At 49.3% G+C, this 16,023-nt stretch overlaps 1 protein-coding gene across 2 annotated transcripts in view; it reads left to right on the top strand.

The window, feature by feature from the left end:
- The window catches only part of LOC8039982 (zinc transporter 2), a 47,549-nt gene extending 43,173 nt beyond the window's left edge, over positions 1-4,376 (top strand). For both annotated transcript variants that reach the window (XM_040207720.3, XM_042286190.1), the window contains 2 exons: positions 2,856-3,096; positions 3,240-4,376. In XM_040207720.3, the coding sequence (XP_040063654.2) occupies positions 2,856-3,096; positions 3,240-3,385 (387 nt within the window). In that variant the 3' untranslated portion in view covers positions 3,386-4,376. The remainder of the gene's footprint in view (positions 1-2,855; positions 3,097-3,239) is intronic.
- Positions 4,377-16,023: the final 11,647 nt, after the last annotated feature.

The following is a 16,023-nucleotide window of genomic DNA, read 5'->3' as shown; positions in this document are numbered from 1 at the left end:
GACCCTTGCTGTCTGACGTTTCACTGCCTTACTCCGTCACGAGCATGCACTCTTCCCGTGGGATGTAGCAAACAAATCCCACTCAGCACAGAAGTGGCGGAATCGTTGCAACTGAACAGAGTCAATGAAACATTAGGATGAGTAAACACCAGACAACTATCATTCTAGTTTGGAAAATTAAGTAATAAGAATGTTCTATTTACACTCATCAGCATCCGCAAGAACCGCTGAATGACTTGCCAGTGCCGATTGACCCGCTTCATCCATCGTTATAGCAGCGTACTCTGACGAAAAATTAACTTCTTTTTATTCCCGATCCACTATAGTCAGTGGTAACGTCACTCGAAAAAAATACTCCTCGTTGTTCTGCCCTTTCTTGCAGTCGGTCCCTTCCTTTCAAATCCGTTTCCCCTTACGATCCACCGCACCGGACGCTAGGCGGCACAGTAGCCAATCCAATGACGTGTTAGTGTCACGTGACTTTCGAGAGGGCCGCAGCGACGCGCGGATGATGTGATACGAGCACAACGCTGGGTGGGCTGCGATTGGTCGTAGCGTGCACCGTAGTCCGTGGTAAGTTGAAACGGAGCTACCGCACTATCGTCACCCCGTTTCCCTGTCAGGAGGTGCCGACACCGATTAGGCATCACGTTTCCAAGGGGGGGATGGGGCGGGGGGCTGACATTGGGTACAGATGGCGCAACGAGCCTGCTATGCAGTGGCGGTACGTACAGTTAACCCACGATAAATAACCGCCGCTGTTTGCATTGCAGCAGAAAAGGACAAGTGGAAGCGGCCGTGGCAGACCGCGGCACATGTTCAGCTGTAAACAGTGACTGCATACGCAAGGCAATTGCGAGTCAAGAATGCGCATGCGCAGAACACTGTGCGGGAGAATTACAGTCCCGACCAGAAATTTCATTGCGTGCCCGCATAGCTTCTCATCTCTCGTGTCAGGTGGCGTGTTGTGCGGTGAAGAGGAGCTAATTGAAACAATACCAGGTTGTGACGCGGGATCTCAAATTCAATATTTGTTTTCTCGGTTTAGTCAAATAATGATTTTGATTGAACTTTCAGAAATGAGACAATAAACTCTTATTTCAAAGCCGGTTTGCTTTGCATATTTATAGTGGGACCACCTCAGGGTAGAATAGACGGTTGTTTAGGCAGTAAAACTGACTTCTCTTGACAGCTTTAGAATTATTTTTGTCTATATGAAGCATTTTTTGTACAGGCGCAAAGCGATAATAAAATTAAAAAAAAAATAGTAAAGTGGTAAGTTTTGTGCATTTTGTTGAATTAAAAAAAGTTTTACAACAAAAATTTCTTAATCGTCACAACAGAGCAAGAATCCGTTCGATTTTCATAAAACAAATTGTGAAGCGTTTCGAAGAAAATCTTATTTTTACTGAATTATTGATTGATGCCTAGTTTTACGCCAATAAGTTCTAACCACGCTCACGCCATAAAAAAAATGAAAGCCGTTTACAACTTCCTGTAACGCCGTATTAGAGAGCAGCTCTTGAGGAGGAGGAGGGAAGGGTAGTGAGGGGAAGGTATACCCCTCCTCCTTACCTCCTCCCCCTCATGCTGCTCCTTCCTCCGAGCGGCGTCGCCGTCGGCGTAACCATGAGGTCACGTGACCTCACGGACGTCAGGTGACTTCACGGGGGTCACGTGATCTCGTGGGGTCACCGACATCACGGGGGTCACGTGACTCCCCTGACCCCCCCGAGGAGTGTCACGTGACCCCCCTGACACTTCCCTGACCCCCCCGAGGAGTGTCACGTGACCCCCCTGACACTCCCCTGACCCCCCGAGGAGTGTCACGTAACCCCCCTGACACCCCCTCCCCTTTTCCCCCCGAGGGGGGTCACGTGACCCCGCCACCATGCCGAAACGTCGCCACGGTTACGCCGACGGCGACGCCGCTCAAGCCGGAAGCGGGCGCCTTAAGGGGTGTCCAAACAGGACACTACAAAACCCGCGACTCCGGTAAATCGTGCCGCGCTCTGCCGCGATCCGCTTCCGGCCGTCGGAGGGAAATTTCCCTCCGTCAATTCTTCCCGGGGGGAAACTTCCCACCGTCAAATCTCCCCCTCGCTTCCTCCACGGCGGCCTTGCTCTGCTTATCACGTGGGTCTGGAGAGCCACTCACACGCTCTGTTGGCTGTCGCTCAAGGCCTCCGCCCACAATACGGAACCGCATCGGACGCCATCACGACGAAAGTGAATCTCGACAAAGAAAGCAGATCCGAGGCGGGCGAAACGCACCCTTCGACGCAGGAATGTCCCAAATCCACCCAAAGCCGGACCTCCTTGGCCTTGGAACCGAGGCGACGGCGGTACGCGAGGGCGTTGGCGAGGTGAGCCAGACGCAGGTGGCGTGTGACGTCAATCTGAAGAGGAGAGCTGTCGTGATCGTAAAAATTTTCACGACTCCTGCAAACATTTTCACGACTCCGACAGACCGTAAAAATAGAAGCGTCCGCTTCAATTTTCACGATTTGTCGGAGTCACGGGTTTTGTAGTGTCCTGTTTGGACACCCCTTTAGACGTGCGCTTTAAAATGGGCGAAAATGTTTTAGACAAAAGGTTAGACTTTGAGGTAAAAAGGCATGAATTTTCTTTGAAAAATCGGAAATGGTCGAGGTCTGGGATGTTTGAGAGTCCACAACCCTGCTTCTTCCTCCCGGGGGAAAGCACCTCCATCACGGGGATGTCAGTTTCGGCAAAGGAAAAGTCGGGTTATAAAGGATGAGGTTGTAGTAGATCAGGTTTGGCCTTGATCTCGTTGGGACCTTCGGACGAGGATCTTCCGACTTCAAAGCCCACTGTGTTCTGCTTTCCTGCAGCCCGAGTACCGGATTGCGGATCCGCTCTGCACCTTCCTGTTCTCGGTACTGGTTCTGCTGTCCACGGTGGCCATCCTGCGCGAGGCCCTCACGGTACTGATGGAGGGCAAGCCGAACAGCATCGACTTTCGCCAGGTCCAGGGACTGCTTGCCCGGCAGCCCGGCGTGTACCAGGTCCACAACCTGCGCATCTGGGCCCTGTCTATGGACAAGATCGCCCTCTCCGCCCACATCGTCATCCGTAAGAACTGATTTCCGGCACTGATTTGTTTCTGAGTCTGGCCTCTTGCGGTGACCTTACGGTCCTTGAGGCGTGACCTCTCGCCGATGTTAATTGTTTCAACTTGTCTCTCTCACCTTCGCTTCCTTCTTCGTGCTGTTCAGGGCCCAATGAAGACGCGATGCACACCCTCAAGGCCTGCTCCCGGCTCATTCGCTCCAACTACGACATCTTCGAGCTCACGCTGCAGGTGGAGGAGTACCACGCGGTCATGGACGACTGCGTCAAGTGTAACGGCCCCCAGAAGTGATTCAACGACCCGCGAGTTAACCCACGACAACCAAGGCCCCGGAAAGGGTGCTGGCCCGAAAGGCGCGCGATGTGCTTCACAGAGGAGTCGCGAGCTACGTCGTTCACAAGATGCAACCGCGGACATCCACACGCGTTTCGCGGCCTTTCCATGAACGTTTTACGACAATTTCCTGGACGTTTTATAGATGCGTTTGATACGCGTTCCATGGTAATTTTACGGACGTTTTGCCTTCCGTAACGCGTTATTGTGCACACAGCCCACCTTCCCCAATGAACCTCCCCAGGTTCATTTGCGATGCTGTCTGCCGGAGACGGTATGAGGAAATGGAGCTGTATACTATGCGTCATTGGCTGTGTGGCATAACGAAGTTACAATTTATGTAATCGTTTTCCAGCTGAGAGAACATATGAAGCTGGCTTTCAACCGTCCCAGTTTTTTTAGAAGAACTGTCGATAAAGCAGCTAATGATTGACACGATCAGTGTCGCTGGAACGGATGACTTCATCGTCTCAATGCTTCTAAGTTTCACTACATCTATGAAGGGAAAAAATGGTATTTGTTTATTAGAGTAGACAAGTCGCTGCAGATGCCCGTTGAAAAGCACTTCTTGTGGAGTGTCAGAGCAAGTTCGGACGTGTTACGAATTCGTTGTAAATAATTACTGCGATAGTTTCCCTTATCTTAGCAAGTATAGCCATCAAACGACTGCACGTTAAAATGTGGCCATACACGGATGAGTGACGTTTCACTAGTGGCCTCGAGTACTGCTAGCGCCGTGTTCGGTTGGCAGACAGCGGTCGTGGCGGGACTATGGAATGAACGTCGTCGAAGCTACTTGCCGCCATTTTGGTGCGGCAGCTGAGGTCACGTGGCCTGGAAATTTCGTGTAGTTCTTGACGTTGTACACACGCAATTTAAGAGCGTTTTTAGTACCCTCTTTTTAGCACAATTGAAATAAATCTGTATTTTTTTATTGCGGCATCTTTTACCACGTTGGATCAATCTGCCTCTTCGGGACGAAACTGATCGCGGGTAAACAATGATCCCGGTATAAAAATAAGCTAAGTACAAAAATGGGCTAGGTACAGAGATGATCCCTGTATAAACATGGTGGGCTAACGCGTCTCAGCTCGGAGCGTGGAGCGAAAGCTTGCGCTGGGAACCTCCTGGGTTCGATTTCCCACCAACCCCGCCCGTTTCGATCTGGATGAGTTTCGTACCGGCACGTGTTCGTGTAATCACTACTGCGTGATGTACGTTAAAAATCCCAGGTTAGCGGTTGTACTGCACTGGCTAAATTTCTCATCTACAGCTAAGAGACCGATTACCCGTCGTGGCGTATCTCCATCAAGGCTGCATAAACATACAGAGCAAACCAATTTCAATCGGTTAGACACAATGAGAGAGAGGCGCGTGAAAGCACAGCTCCGCTTCTTGCCACCAGAAAGACGGGCGGACAATGGGGGGGGGGGGGGGGGGGGGGGGGGGGGGTAGCGTAGCTCCTGCTGCGGTAAAGGGATGCTCCAGCGATTTTTTTATGGTCGCTGATAAGCCTCAAAATCGACGCAACACCCCGATTGACACGGCTGTACACACTAAAAACAAAGGGTGTCCCTTTACACCCTTTTGTCGCATATAATGCAACGCTGAACCTCAGTTTGGTCGAACAGACGGCCCCAAATTTTACGAGGGGCTTGATAACGGTGCCATATAACTTATTAAACAGCGAAAGTACGTATCAAAGTGCGCTGTACGAAGAACTGCGGTTTTAGGCTATCTTATATGGGACCAAGGGTGTAAGAAAACATCCTTTTTTTTTTAGAGTGAATTTGAGTGACTTCGTGATGTGGCACTGAGTTTATGAGAAGATATTAACTCCATAAAATGAGTGAGATTTTTTTTTATAGACCGCTGTTATTAGCTGCTGCCGCAATGCATCGAGGGAACTTTAGTCTTTCTGCGCGTGTGACAACCTCGCTGGAGCTCTGCGCGCGCAGCGCACGAGATAGCACGAACTGTCTCGTGCACTGCCGCCCGCCTCCTGCGAACTTAAGTTGTGGCGACTTCACGCATGCGCCGAACGACTGGTGAGATAAGTTTATTGGTGCTTGTACCATAATATGCCGAGTGATGCCCTACCCTCCACAGAAGACCCTCCCCTATTTGTGGCTTGATTTGCCATTTTCGTTTTTAACACCGAAAGATTGCCCACTCCTAGTAATCGGATCAATGATGGCCTCGGCGTAAATCGCGGGATATAAGCAAACCTTGCTGTCTGGGATGTACAGTCATCTTTGCTTGATTGCCCCTCGCCGCGATAACAATTTTGGCAGGGATACATTACCTAAAAATAGCATTTCTTTTTTTCAACTTTTCTTGAGTGCACACCGAAAGTTATTCCACTCCTAATTTTCACCCGATATACTTTTGATTTTAGGTGGGCTATCTTTCGGGATATTATGGTAGATCTACTTTGAGAGACTCCTCTTTAATAACAGATGTGGATATTCTGAGCAATGAAGGCGCATAATGTTCAGCAGACTATTGCAGTGCTTTCAATCCCAGCGCCCCTCGTGTAATTTTTACAGCCCTGCTCGAGCGTCTTCGTTGCTTTTGAATGAAAGCGAAAAACTACACTCATGGGCCGCTCAAAATGGCACTGGTCAAACCTCCTTTATCGGGATATCTGCAGTGCACGTTTCAGAAACGTTGTAGAAGCTAATCGTAACCTCGCGCTGAGCAGGAACGCGTACTAAACTATGGCTGCCGATCCCTGAATACCGAAATTCCCAAGCTCCGTGCCCCCATTCATTCATATCCGTGCCACCATTTTGGAGCGTTGCACAGTAACTGAACAATAACTGTGCGCATAGCGCGCAGTTGGCGTTGTTGACACGTCTTTCAGGTAAGTGTGTGACGCTGTGAATTAGATCACATTAGATCATTTACGACATCATTTACATTGCAGTCTAGCTGAATTCGCGTAATCATTACTTCATGGTTTACTTGAAAAAAAGAAAAATTAAAAGTTATATTGCACTGGTCGAATAGCTCGTTTTGAGATCATTGAGTCACTTACTGTCTAAATATTCAGACCAGGGTGTAAGATAGACAGGTGGGGAAGCAGCCCATAGAAGCCTACCGCAGCGCCGTGACCAGATTGTGTACTCGTCTGCTTGCGGGTACCCCCGATTTGCGACAGATGGCGCTGCGGCGAGAGGAAAAAAATCGGGATTTGTATTTGCATGGAACTTTATGGGAGAGTGCGCAAAATAAACTGAGAGCACGACAGCCCTCCATCGAAAATCCACGAGAAATCGTCTCCGTCAGTTTAGTTGGTCGCCACCGGTCGCCTACCCGGAGTGAGAGTTCGCGGTGCTCCACATAGATGGCGCCACAGAAAAAGAAAAAACCGAGGGGGACACAATCCGGTCGCTCATTTGGCTCTCGTATCCCCACCTGTCTATCTTACACCCTGATTCAGACAGACCAATAATCCACTCGACGAGAATGGTCTGTGCCGTTTTTCTGTTGCAGGTGGCGAACCATACGCGGAGCGCAAGTTCGTCTGCTTTTTTTGCGCAAAGGTTGTGGTGATGTCAAAACGCCGAGCTGTGATTGGCTCTGATTGAAGGATAGTCGGATGACCTCAAAGTAAGCTGATTTGAGGTCTACTCACTATCCTTCGATCAGAGCCAATCAGAGCTCGGCGTTCTGACATAACCATAACCTCTGTGCAAAAGAAGCAGACGAATTTGCGCTCCGCATTAAGGGGTGTCCAAACAGGACACTACAAAACGCACGACTCCGACAAACCGTGAAAATTGAAGCGGGCTTGAAGCGGGCGCGTCCGCTTCAATTTTCACGATTTGTCGGAGTCGTGCGTTTTGTAGTGTCCTGTTTGGACACCCCTTTAGACCGTCGTATAAACGCAGCAGCGTTTATACGACGGTCAATTTATTTACAATTGCATCAATTTATTTACAATTGCGTACAAGATGTTCAGGACTGGCCATCAGGACTGGCCATCAGGACTGGCCATCAGGACTGGCCATCAGGACTGGCCATCAGGACTGGCCATCAGGACTGGCCATCAGGACTGGCCATCAGGACTGGCCATCAGGACTGGCCATCAGGACTGGCCATCAGGACTGGCCATCAGGACTGGCCATCAGGACTGGCCATCAGGACTGGCCATCAGGACTGGCCATCAGGACTGGCCATCAGGACTGGCCATCAGGACTGGCCATCAGGACTGGCCATCAGGACTGGCCATCAGGACTGGCCATCAGGACTGGCCATCAGGACTGGCCATACATAGTCGCAGGCTCTTGTGATGTTCAGCAATGATTTTTCCATGACGATTCTCAAGGCAGTTGGTAGTCGATGTAACAAAGAAAAAAGAAACGCTCGATGCGTTCCGAAGTGCTCGCATCGAGTTCCCGTCACCAACTACGATTTTGCAAAGTTCCCGCGGCCTCGGAACCTGCTCAACTTTCCTTTGGGGGTCAGCGAACACCTTCTGCGCCTCTAGAGTTTCAAACCCGGCCCTTCTGCCCGGTATTAGGTACTATCTGAAAAGTGCGCCACCTTCCGCCTCAGCCGGCGTCGTCGCCGCGCTAATCCCAGCTCGTGCACGCCACAGCGTCTGCCGGCGCTGGCGCGTGTCCAGCGTTCTATCTGATCTCTGCGTACCACCTTCCCATGGACACTGCCGGCGATCGAGTCGGCTGGACCCCGCTACTCCAATGCCACGCCTGGGGCCCTATGTTGCACGTTTTGGACTCCCACGGCGACTATAGGAGAAGGACATCAATAACGCAGCAAACGCAGATTGGATGTTGATTTTGTTTTCTTCTGTCAACATCAGGGATTTCCCTAGACCCCCCCTAGGGGGGGTTCAGACCCCCCCCCCCCCTAGTTTTTCTGGACACCCCCCCTTGAACCTAAAAAAAAAAATATATTTTTTTTAGATTAAGTAGAAAACACCAACTCTCAGGTGTATATATAGAGAAAGGGAAACATACATTACGGGTATGAGCATTTGGTTAATAGACGTCTGTAATTTAGCTAGTGGACTAAAAAGGAAACCGTTTTATATTTTATCTAGCCTCGCCTCGCATCGCCTCCCCCCCCCCCCCCCCCCCCCTTGATTAGAATCCTGGGGAAACCCCTGGTCAACATCCAATCTGCGTTTGCTGTGCTGTTGGCATCACTTCCTTCTCCTATAGTCTCCGTCGGAGTCCAAAACGGGCAACATAGGGCCCCCTCACCCCGGACCATACCGTGAAGCTCACGAATAACACCACCATTTATGAGTTCTATCACCATCGGCCCAGCCGCGGCTCGCCTTACCAAGCAGGAATGTCGCGACACCTTCATCAAGCTGCGATCACGTCAAAACCCCCTGGCAGTGGACGCATATCGCGACTCTGTGGCCACCAAACTCCTTGCTCTTCAGCAAACCCCTCTCCAAGGTAAACTGCATCCCACCAACACGTACGAAACCAACAACCCGAATAACGCTCAGGAAGTTATCCACAGAGTATCCCTGGACCTTACTGACGACACCATCCACTCCAAACTCTACATCCTCTCCCTATAGTATTCCCCGATTCCGCCGCCTATACAGCCTCGCTCCTTGTCAACATCAAAGTACCTACTCTCCCTCGACATGCCATCCTCCGTTTCACGGTCTTCGGGCTATGCCTACCACGCCTAACAGCCAGCAATGGCTTCAGCTTCGAACGTCAAATCCTTGTATATTCAAACCGAGCCTAGTTCGCGTGCTGTGTCGCATGTGTCTTCTGCTTTCCTCCGAACCAAAATCTCTCTGACACCCGTCACGACTGAGAGTTCCGGTGCCTCAAGTGCAACGGGGAACAAGCAGTAACAGACCCCTCTTGCCCTGCACGTCTCGAAGCAACATATTCCCTCCACATCGCGTGATCTGCCCACGCATTTGACCAATATCATCGGTCAGGCCTCCCCTCAACCCGAGAAGCGAACGGCTCAAACTGCCCCCCCCCCCCCCCACCTCTACCACTCCGGCCACCCCCCTCACAGACACACACAGACACACATACACTGAAATCACACAACCTATCATTTCACAGACCGACATACAACAAATTGTACGCATGGCCTTGGACTAAAATTATTACGGTACGCTTGGCCCTCCAAGGCATGACGACGTCAAGACCAGGCCGGATCGGCCGGACCTCCCGAGATGCCGCTCTTCGACGGCTGATTTTAAAGCGCTCGCCAAAATCCAGGCATTTATAACGAAAAATATAACCATCCGCTTAAAATATGACTATGCGATTACCAATTACAGGTTTACCTGGTCCCATTTGACTTATCTCTATAGATGTTTTCTGTATATTTTAAGTTTCGATTTAGTATCCCTTTAAAGGGACACTACAACGAAATTTCGGCGCTTATTTCTTGGTCTATGTGTGTTCAAAGGAGCAGTGTCACATCGAACACACCAATATCTTGTTAACAAAGTCACGAAAAGTAATTTTAAAACGAATTAAACGTTTAGCAAAGAGCACCTGGTGGATGTCGCTAACGCCTCATTTGTAATACCCTTCTAGGAACCTTGAGAGGTAGTGACGGTAACTGTTTCGCCTCCGGCCACGACGAGAAAAGAGGGGAAGGAGGAACTCCCCTCTTCCCGAGAATCCATTTTGTGTGACCCAGAAGTCACTATTGTCTTTCTACAAGATTATAAGATTAACCCGTCGCTCAAAATTCGTACAAAAGCAGCCGCCTCGATGGCTGGAACGACTAGGCCATCCTATACGTCAGCCTCGCCGTAGCTTTGCTCGTCCCGAGACGAACTACGTCACAATTGCGTTGGATGTCACGTGCTCTCCGCTGGCTGTTTTCCGAGCGCTTGCCAGAGTGGGCCGTTTATAACGAAAAATACAGCCACCAGGCTCAAAATACAAATGTGCGATTAACAATTACGGTTATTGTGGATCATATTCGACATATTTTTGAACACGACGGGTATATTTCAAATTTTGTTGAAGTATCCGTTTAAGGGTCCCCAGGATCGTGTCCGCCGGATAAGGAATGATGACACCGAACTCTGGACAGCGTAATCTATAGGCGACGGTGGCAACCAGACAGCTGGTTGCCGCCGTCGCTCATAGATGGTGGCAACCTTTCTTCGGAGGAAGAAGAGCGGGTGCGGAACGAGCGGCGATGTGCGCAGCAGCGCTAATGGTTCCGCAACCGCCGCGAAGCCGCTATCGCCTAAAGTTCCACTGCGTCGACCGCTTCAGTCTTCAGATTCCCTTGCGAAAGAGAACTTCGAGATGCGCTCATGGCCGTTGGAAATTCGGCGCGCTCTCAGCACGTTCTGGGAAGTTCAAGCAGATTTTTTTGCGAAAGTAAGCTGGGTGAAAACATTAAACCCCTATGCCCAACGCGCTTCTTATTCAGAGGACCAGCGATATCTGCCGCGCTGGACGAGCAAGAGGTCATAATTGCTTGCCTGGAGAAATGATGAAAGAAACCGACCGAGCAGGTCTGCTAAGATTGGTGGTACCCCACGCGCCATGGAATCGGGAAACACGCGCCTTCTGTTGAAAATTGCTTTGAGGGTGTTCTCTGCGGTTGAAACCTAAACACATATATCTACAAGGACGTTCGTCAACAGTTCAGGGAATACTCCAAGTGGTGGAGTCTGCCAAGCGCGAGTTGCGCCATCTGCGGTCTGAAGAAATGTCCGATGAACTGTTTGGACAGGTCGCCAAAGCTGCCGAGGGTGGCGGTGCACATGCAGTGGAACCACCGAGATCCAGACGGCGGCAGCAGTGACCTTCCAGTTGAAGCGAAAACCTATTTACGGCGTGTATTTTTTTTTTTTTTTTCTACAGTAGTTAATGCAGCACTGTCGGGCACTGAGAGACGCTTTAATTCCGACTCGGAAGGAATCGTGTCATATAACGCGCTGGAAAATGTTATTTTGAACGCGCGATCGGAAACAGATATGGGCATAATCCAACGATACAAAGACATTGATCCCAACAGAGAGTTTTAGCAGATCGTTTTTTCGCCCCGATAACGATACCTCCTCTCCCTTCCGGCGGCGATAACGATACCTCCTCTCCCTTCTGGCGGATGTGGCAGCGGCAATTCCGAGCATGCATGGGTCGACACGCCAGTACTTCGAAGATATAGAGAGTGTTCTCAGGGTCATCCTGGTGATGCTGCAGTCTTTTCCTGTGAGGCGGAACGATAGTTTTAGTGCCCTGAGAAGGTTAAAGACATGGCTGCGGAGTACCATAGGGGAGGCAGGCCTAAGCTGCATGGCACTGGCACATGCTCATCAAGACTTTGTAGACCGTATGGAGTTGCCGTTGCTGATGGACAGTTTTGTCATCGCATACAAGGACCGCGCTCTCGTTTTTGGACCCCAAGGCTCTAAACCGGGCAATTTAGGGGACCTATTACGAATTCATATTTCAGAGTCATGGGTCGCCATTACGCGTGTTACTCGCAAGCAATAATACCTATAAAATTCCTATTCACGCACTGCTTTTTTTGGGACATGGTTGTTTTGTTTTGTATATATACATTTGTTTTGTTTTTATTTTGGGGTAAAATCGTGTCACTCCTTGTGTTTTATTTTTTGCTACCGTTGCTGCCAAAAGGATGGCATGGCCTTGTCAGGCACTTCTACCTTTAGCCATGTTACCTGAGACATTTCTGTGCAGTTGTCTCGAATAAAGGTTTAAACAGACAAACAAGTTTCTTTTTTTTCTTCGTTGTTTTGTTTTTCTACGTTTGTCTTGTTTCTGATGTGTAGATCTCATCGGCTCTTTATATATAATGTGAACACGTGTGCATGTTTTTTTGTTTTGTTTTAGTGTACAGTTTTGATTTGTGTGCAAAATAAAATTAATGATTTCAATAATCAAGATGGCTGCCATGGCAAAGTTCGTGACACCCCCTGATATTCTCCTGGATTTACGCCACTGCCAGACACTACAGTACTAACCTTCCCCCAGCCCCCTACTCACAGTAATGTCACAAATACCACCGGTCCCAACGCAAAACTCTTCTTCCCCCACAGAAGACACAAACCCGGCAGAAAGAAATCGCATATGGCACCTACTACAGACCCACACCTACCCAAACCTGCTCCGCAAACACCGATTTTTCCCCACCAGGTACCCACAGACATCTGTCCGGGTTGCCAGTCCCCACAACCCACCTTGTACCACTCCACATGGACCTGTCTAACCCCATTGGGAAACCGGCATCAAACCCATTCCCCATCCTACACCCCCTTTTTGGAAGGCTGCGCAATTCAGCGCAGTGCCTGACGATCAGCGACGGCTGATTAAACGGGCCGAGCGAATAGCGGAAGCCAAGTCTTGGGCGATGCCCTGGACTAAGAACATCGCCCAAGAAGGAAACAGCCAGCTCACTTCTTAAATGAAGATTGTTTCCCCTCTCTCGTTCCTCCCCAATAGACGATTGCAAGCAAGGCCACTGACCGCCGCCATGTCTCCGCTCGTGCGGGCAAGCCCGTTCAATTCCAAGCTTCCCAAAACTATGTTCCCGCGCAAACTTCACGTGCTTGCAGTTATGGGGCACCATTCGGGGTGCCATGTTTGCAATTAGTATAGATGTTTCCACTGTTCAGAAAAATCACCGTCCACACGTGGTAAATCACAGCCCAGCCAGCGCTTGCTCGCAATAGACCTATTGCTAAATTACCCAAGCATCAAGGAAAATGCAGGGAAGGGTATTCCACGCGCCGCACGTGCCGGTGAAACCCTGGCAGATCACCACGAGAAGCGGCCACCGAAATGATCGAAGAAGGTGGAGCGTCAGACAACAAATAAGAGAAGGGCCATGTCTGTCTGTCTCAGGGTGAAGACATCCATTGTTGCCCTGAATCTGCCAGCGCGTGACTCTCTCGCGCACTCGGTGCGTGACTTGGGCGGTAAAATGGCGTCTATGCATTAGCCAAAGCTACGCGCTCGAGCTGAGTAACAGCAGATTGCGCGCGTTCCAAAATGCATAAAAGAACGATTGGGTGGAAAAATGGCTGAGATGTCACCACTCAAGCAAAAGCGCGCGTGTGTATGAAGGCACTCTAGAAGGGCCATGTGACTGGCGCTCCGCTGCGGCGAGACGCCGAAACACACTTCTCCCGAGCGAATAAGCGTGTTTCGGGTCCTCGCCGCTGCAAAACCTGTACGCTGACGTCCAGATTTCCTGAGAAATGGCTCTTTGATGCTCTGTGCTACCAGATCCTTGCGCTCCAAGTCTGCGACCGGGCACTCGATGGCTCCGTCGTCAAAGTGCCAGGCTTTGTGAGTATAGGAAACTATGGCAGGCAGTAACTGTTCTAAAGCAAGAGCCTAAAACAAATGGCATCTTGCACGCCCGTTCGTCAACGCTTTATTGTGGTTATTTACTTCGAATCTTTTATAGGGGGAAGGCATGCGCGTGTGACTAGTGCAACACCATTCCCTGCGTTTTCCCCGATGCTTGGGCAATTGCAGCTAATTGCAGCCAGCCAGAAAGTGCGCGTGCATAACACACAAACAGCAATGAACGCGCCCTCAATACGCTTTTATGGAAAGGTACGTATACAGGCGCCCGCGCTGTCGCGTAGCTTTTTTTCCCCCTGGCTATGACGCCAACGCTATAGACGCTTTGCAGCAGCTGTGCATGGGCGCCGCCATAACTGACCTTCAGTTTTTGTTCCCTCTTATTCCGTTCGCTTCACTTCAAGATTACCACAGCAGGACAGGTTATTGCCATTTTAGATGCTACTGTGTTCTTGTGCCCAGCATAGGCCCTTGTGAAGACCCGTCAACGTCCGCTTCAGTGGCTCGGCATCTCGGTAAGACAAGAGAAGGGCGGCTATGGCGGCTCAATCTGGCGCGTGTGTAAAGCGTCTATAGCGTTCATACCCAGGGAAAATTGTGCTACATTTGTGCCAACAAATGGTGCATCGGCACGCGCCGTATATAACTTGACACCGGTCGTGGGAGAAATCGCTTCTGCCGGATAACTGCAAGACGTTCTTGCCGTCTAGAGAATCCGTCTGAACAAAGCCACCTTAAAATAATCAAAGCCTATGAATTAGGATTTTGACGCCATCACAGTGAGATCGATTGGACACGAGGTCATGCGTCAAGCGTTCGGCTGAAACTGCAGACTTGTACGTAGTTCAACTACTCTACTCAAGCTACTGTAGTTTAACTACATTTCTGAATAGCTTTGCAACTTGCAATTACATTTTTATTTCGGTAATTAGTAGCTTACTTTAATTACTTTTTCCGAGTAACATCTACTCAAATTACAGATTATACTTTCAAATCTTAGTGGTTGTTTTGCCTATCAACAAACATTCGTGCACAAAAAAGATAAGATGTTGGAAGATCAGCTGATATTTCCAAAAAAGGGGAAGCATGTGGCGTAGGAAAGGGGGGGGGGGGGGAAGGTTGAAAGTGGTTTGGAGAGTCCAACCCCCCGCCCCCAATTTTCACGAGCCCCCCACTGCAACACAAGACTGCAACAACACAGCTACGAGGCGCGGGAAGCGAACAGACACAAAACAAGAGAGGCCTAGTAACTGTGGGATTAGCGCCGAAGACTGGCGTTTCGTTGTGCCCCGAAGCTCAAGGAGACTTGACCCTTGTGAAGAAGGGGCTGGTCCCCGCTTCTCCCCAGCGTAGAAACTCTCGCCCACAACAGGAGGTGTACTCACTGCATCCTCACCTAAAGGAAGCAACAAAATGCACCACCCGCTCTGAGGCTCATCTGATCTGGTGCTGCCGTTGTTCCTGCTCTACTCGAAGAATCGCGTGCTAAAGGGCAACGCGAAGGTGACCTTTTTGCGTTGCCTTTCCTCCCAAAACTAAGAATATGCAGATCTTCAAAGATTCGAAGATTGTTCCAGCGTTTTTATATCAAAAATAATAAACAAGCAGTGTTGGGAAGTACGTACATGGTACAAAACTTGTATTTTAGTTGAAGTACATTCTCTGAGCATGTACTTGCACTTTACTGAAGTATTTTTTCTGGTACTTTCCGAGGAAAGTAAAACTCTCTACTCCAACGTACATTCTCCGAATTTAAAAAAAAAAAAAAAAAAAAAAAAAAAAAAAATGGCGTGTCGTCGTGTTAAAATGCGCTCTTTCCATACGTCATCTGGTCATTTTTCTGAGTGAAATAATGGCGGCTATAAGACGGACACAAATAAGTGCCTTATAAGTTGATTGTGTCGAATAGCTCGTCAGCGAGAGTAAAACAGCTACTCTGTGGCGGCTTGATTTTATACAATATTTACTGCCATTTCCGTAAAAAACTGATGCACCCCTGGAGAAATGCATACCAGTTAAAGAAACACTGTATAGGGAGTGAAAGGGCATCATGAAAGATTGTGTTAAAAGTACTTGTAATTTATCTTGAAATATATTGTATTTATAGTACGTACGTTACTTCAAGTACATTGCACCCGGTGCAATTACTACTTCTCTTGAAGTGCATAACCTATCATTTACTTTGTACTTCAAGTACTTTTTATATGTACTTTACGCAACACTGTAAACAAGCGAACACTGTCTAAAAAATCAAGCTCAGGCAGTGCTAAA

The sequence above is a fragment of the Ixodes scapularis genome, unplaced genomic scaffold, assembly GCF_016920785.2.
Source record: "Ixodes scapularis isolate PalLabHiFi unplaced genomic scaffold, ASM1692078v2 PGA_scaffold7__128_contigs__length_106722199, whole genome shotgun sequence".
In the NCBI taxonomy this organism is placed as follows: domain Eukaryota; kingdom Metazoa; phylum Arthropoda; class Arachnida; order Ixodida; family Ixodidae; genus Ixodes; species Ixodes scapularis.
The sequence above is the reverse complement of the archived record's forward strand: the minus strand, read 5'-3'. Positions and strand labels throughout refer to the sequence as shown.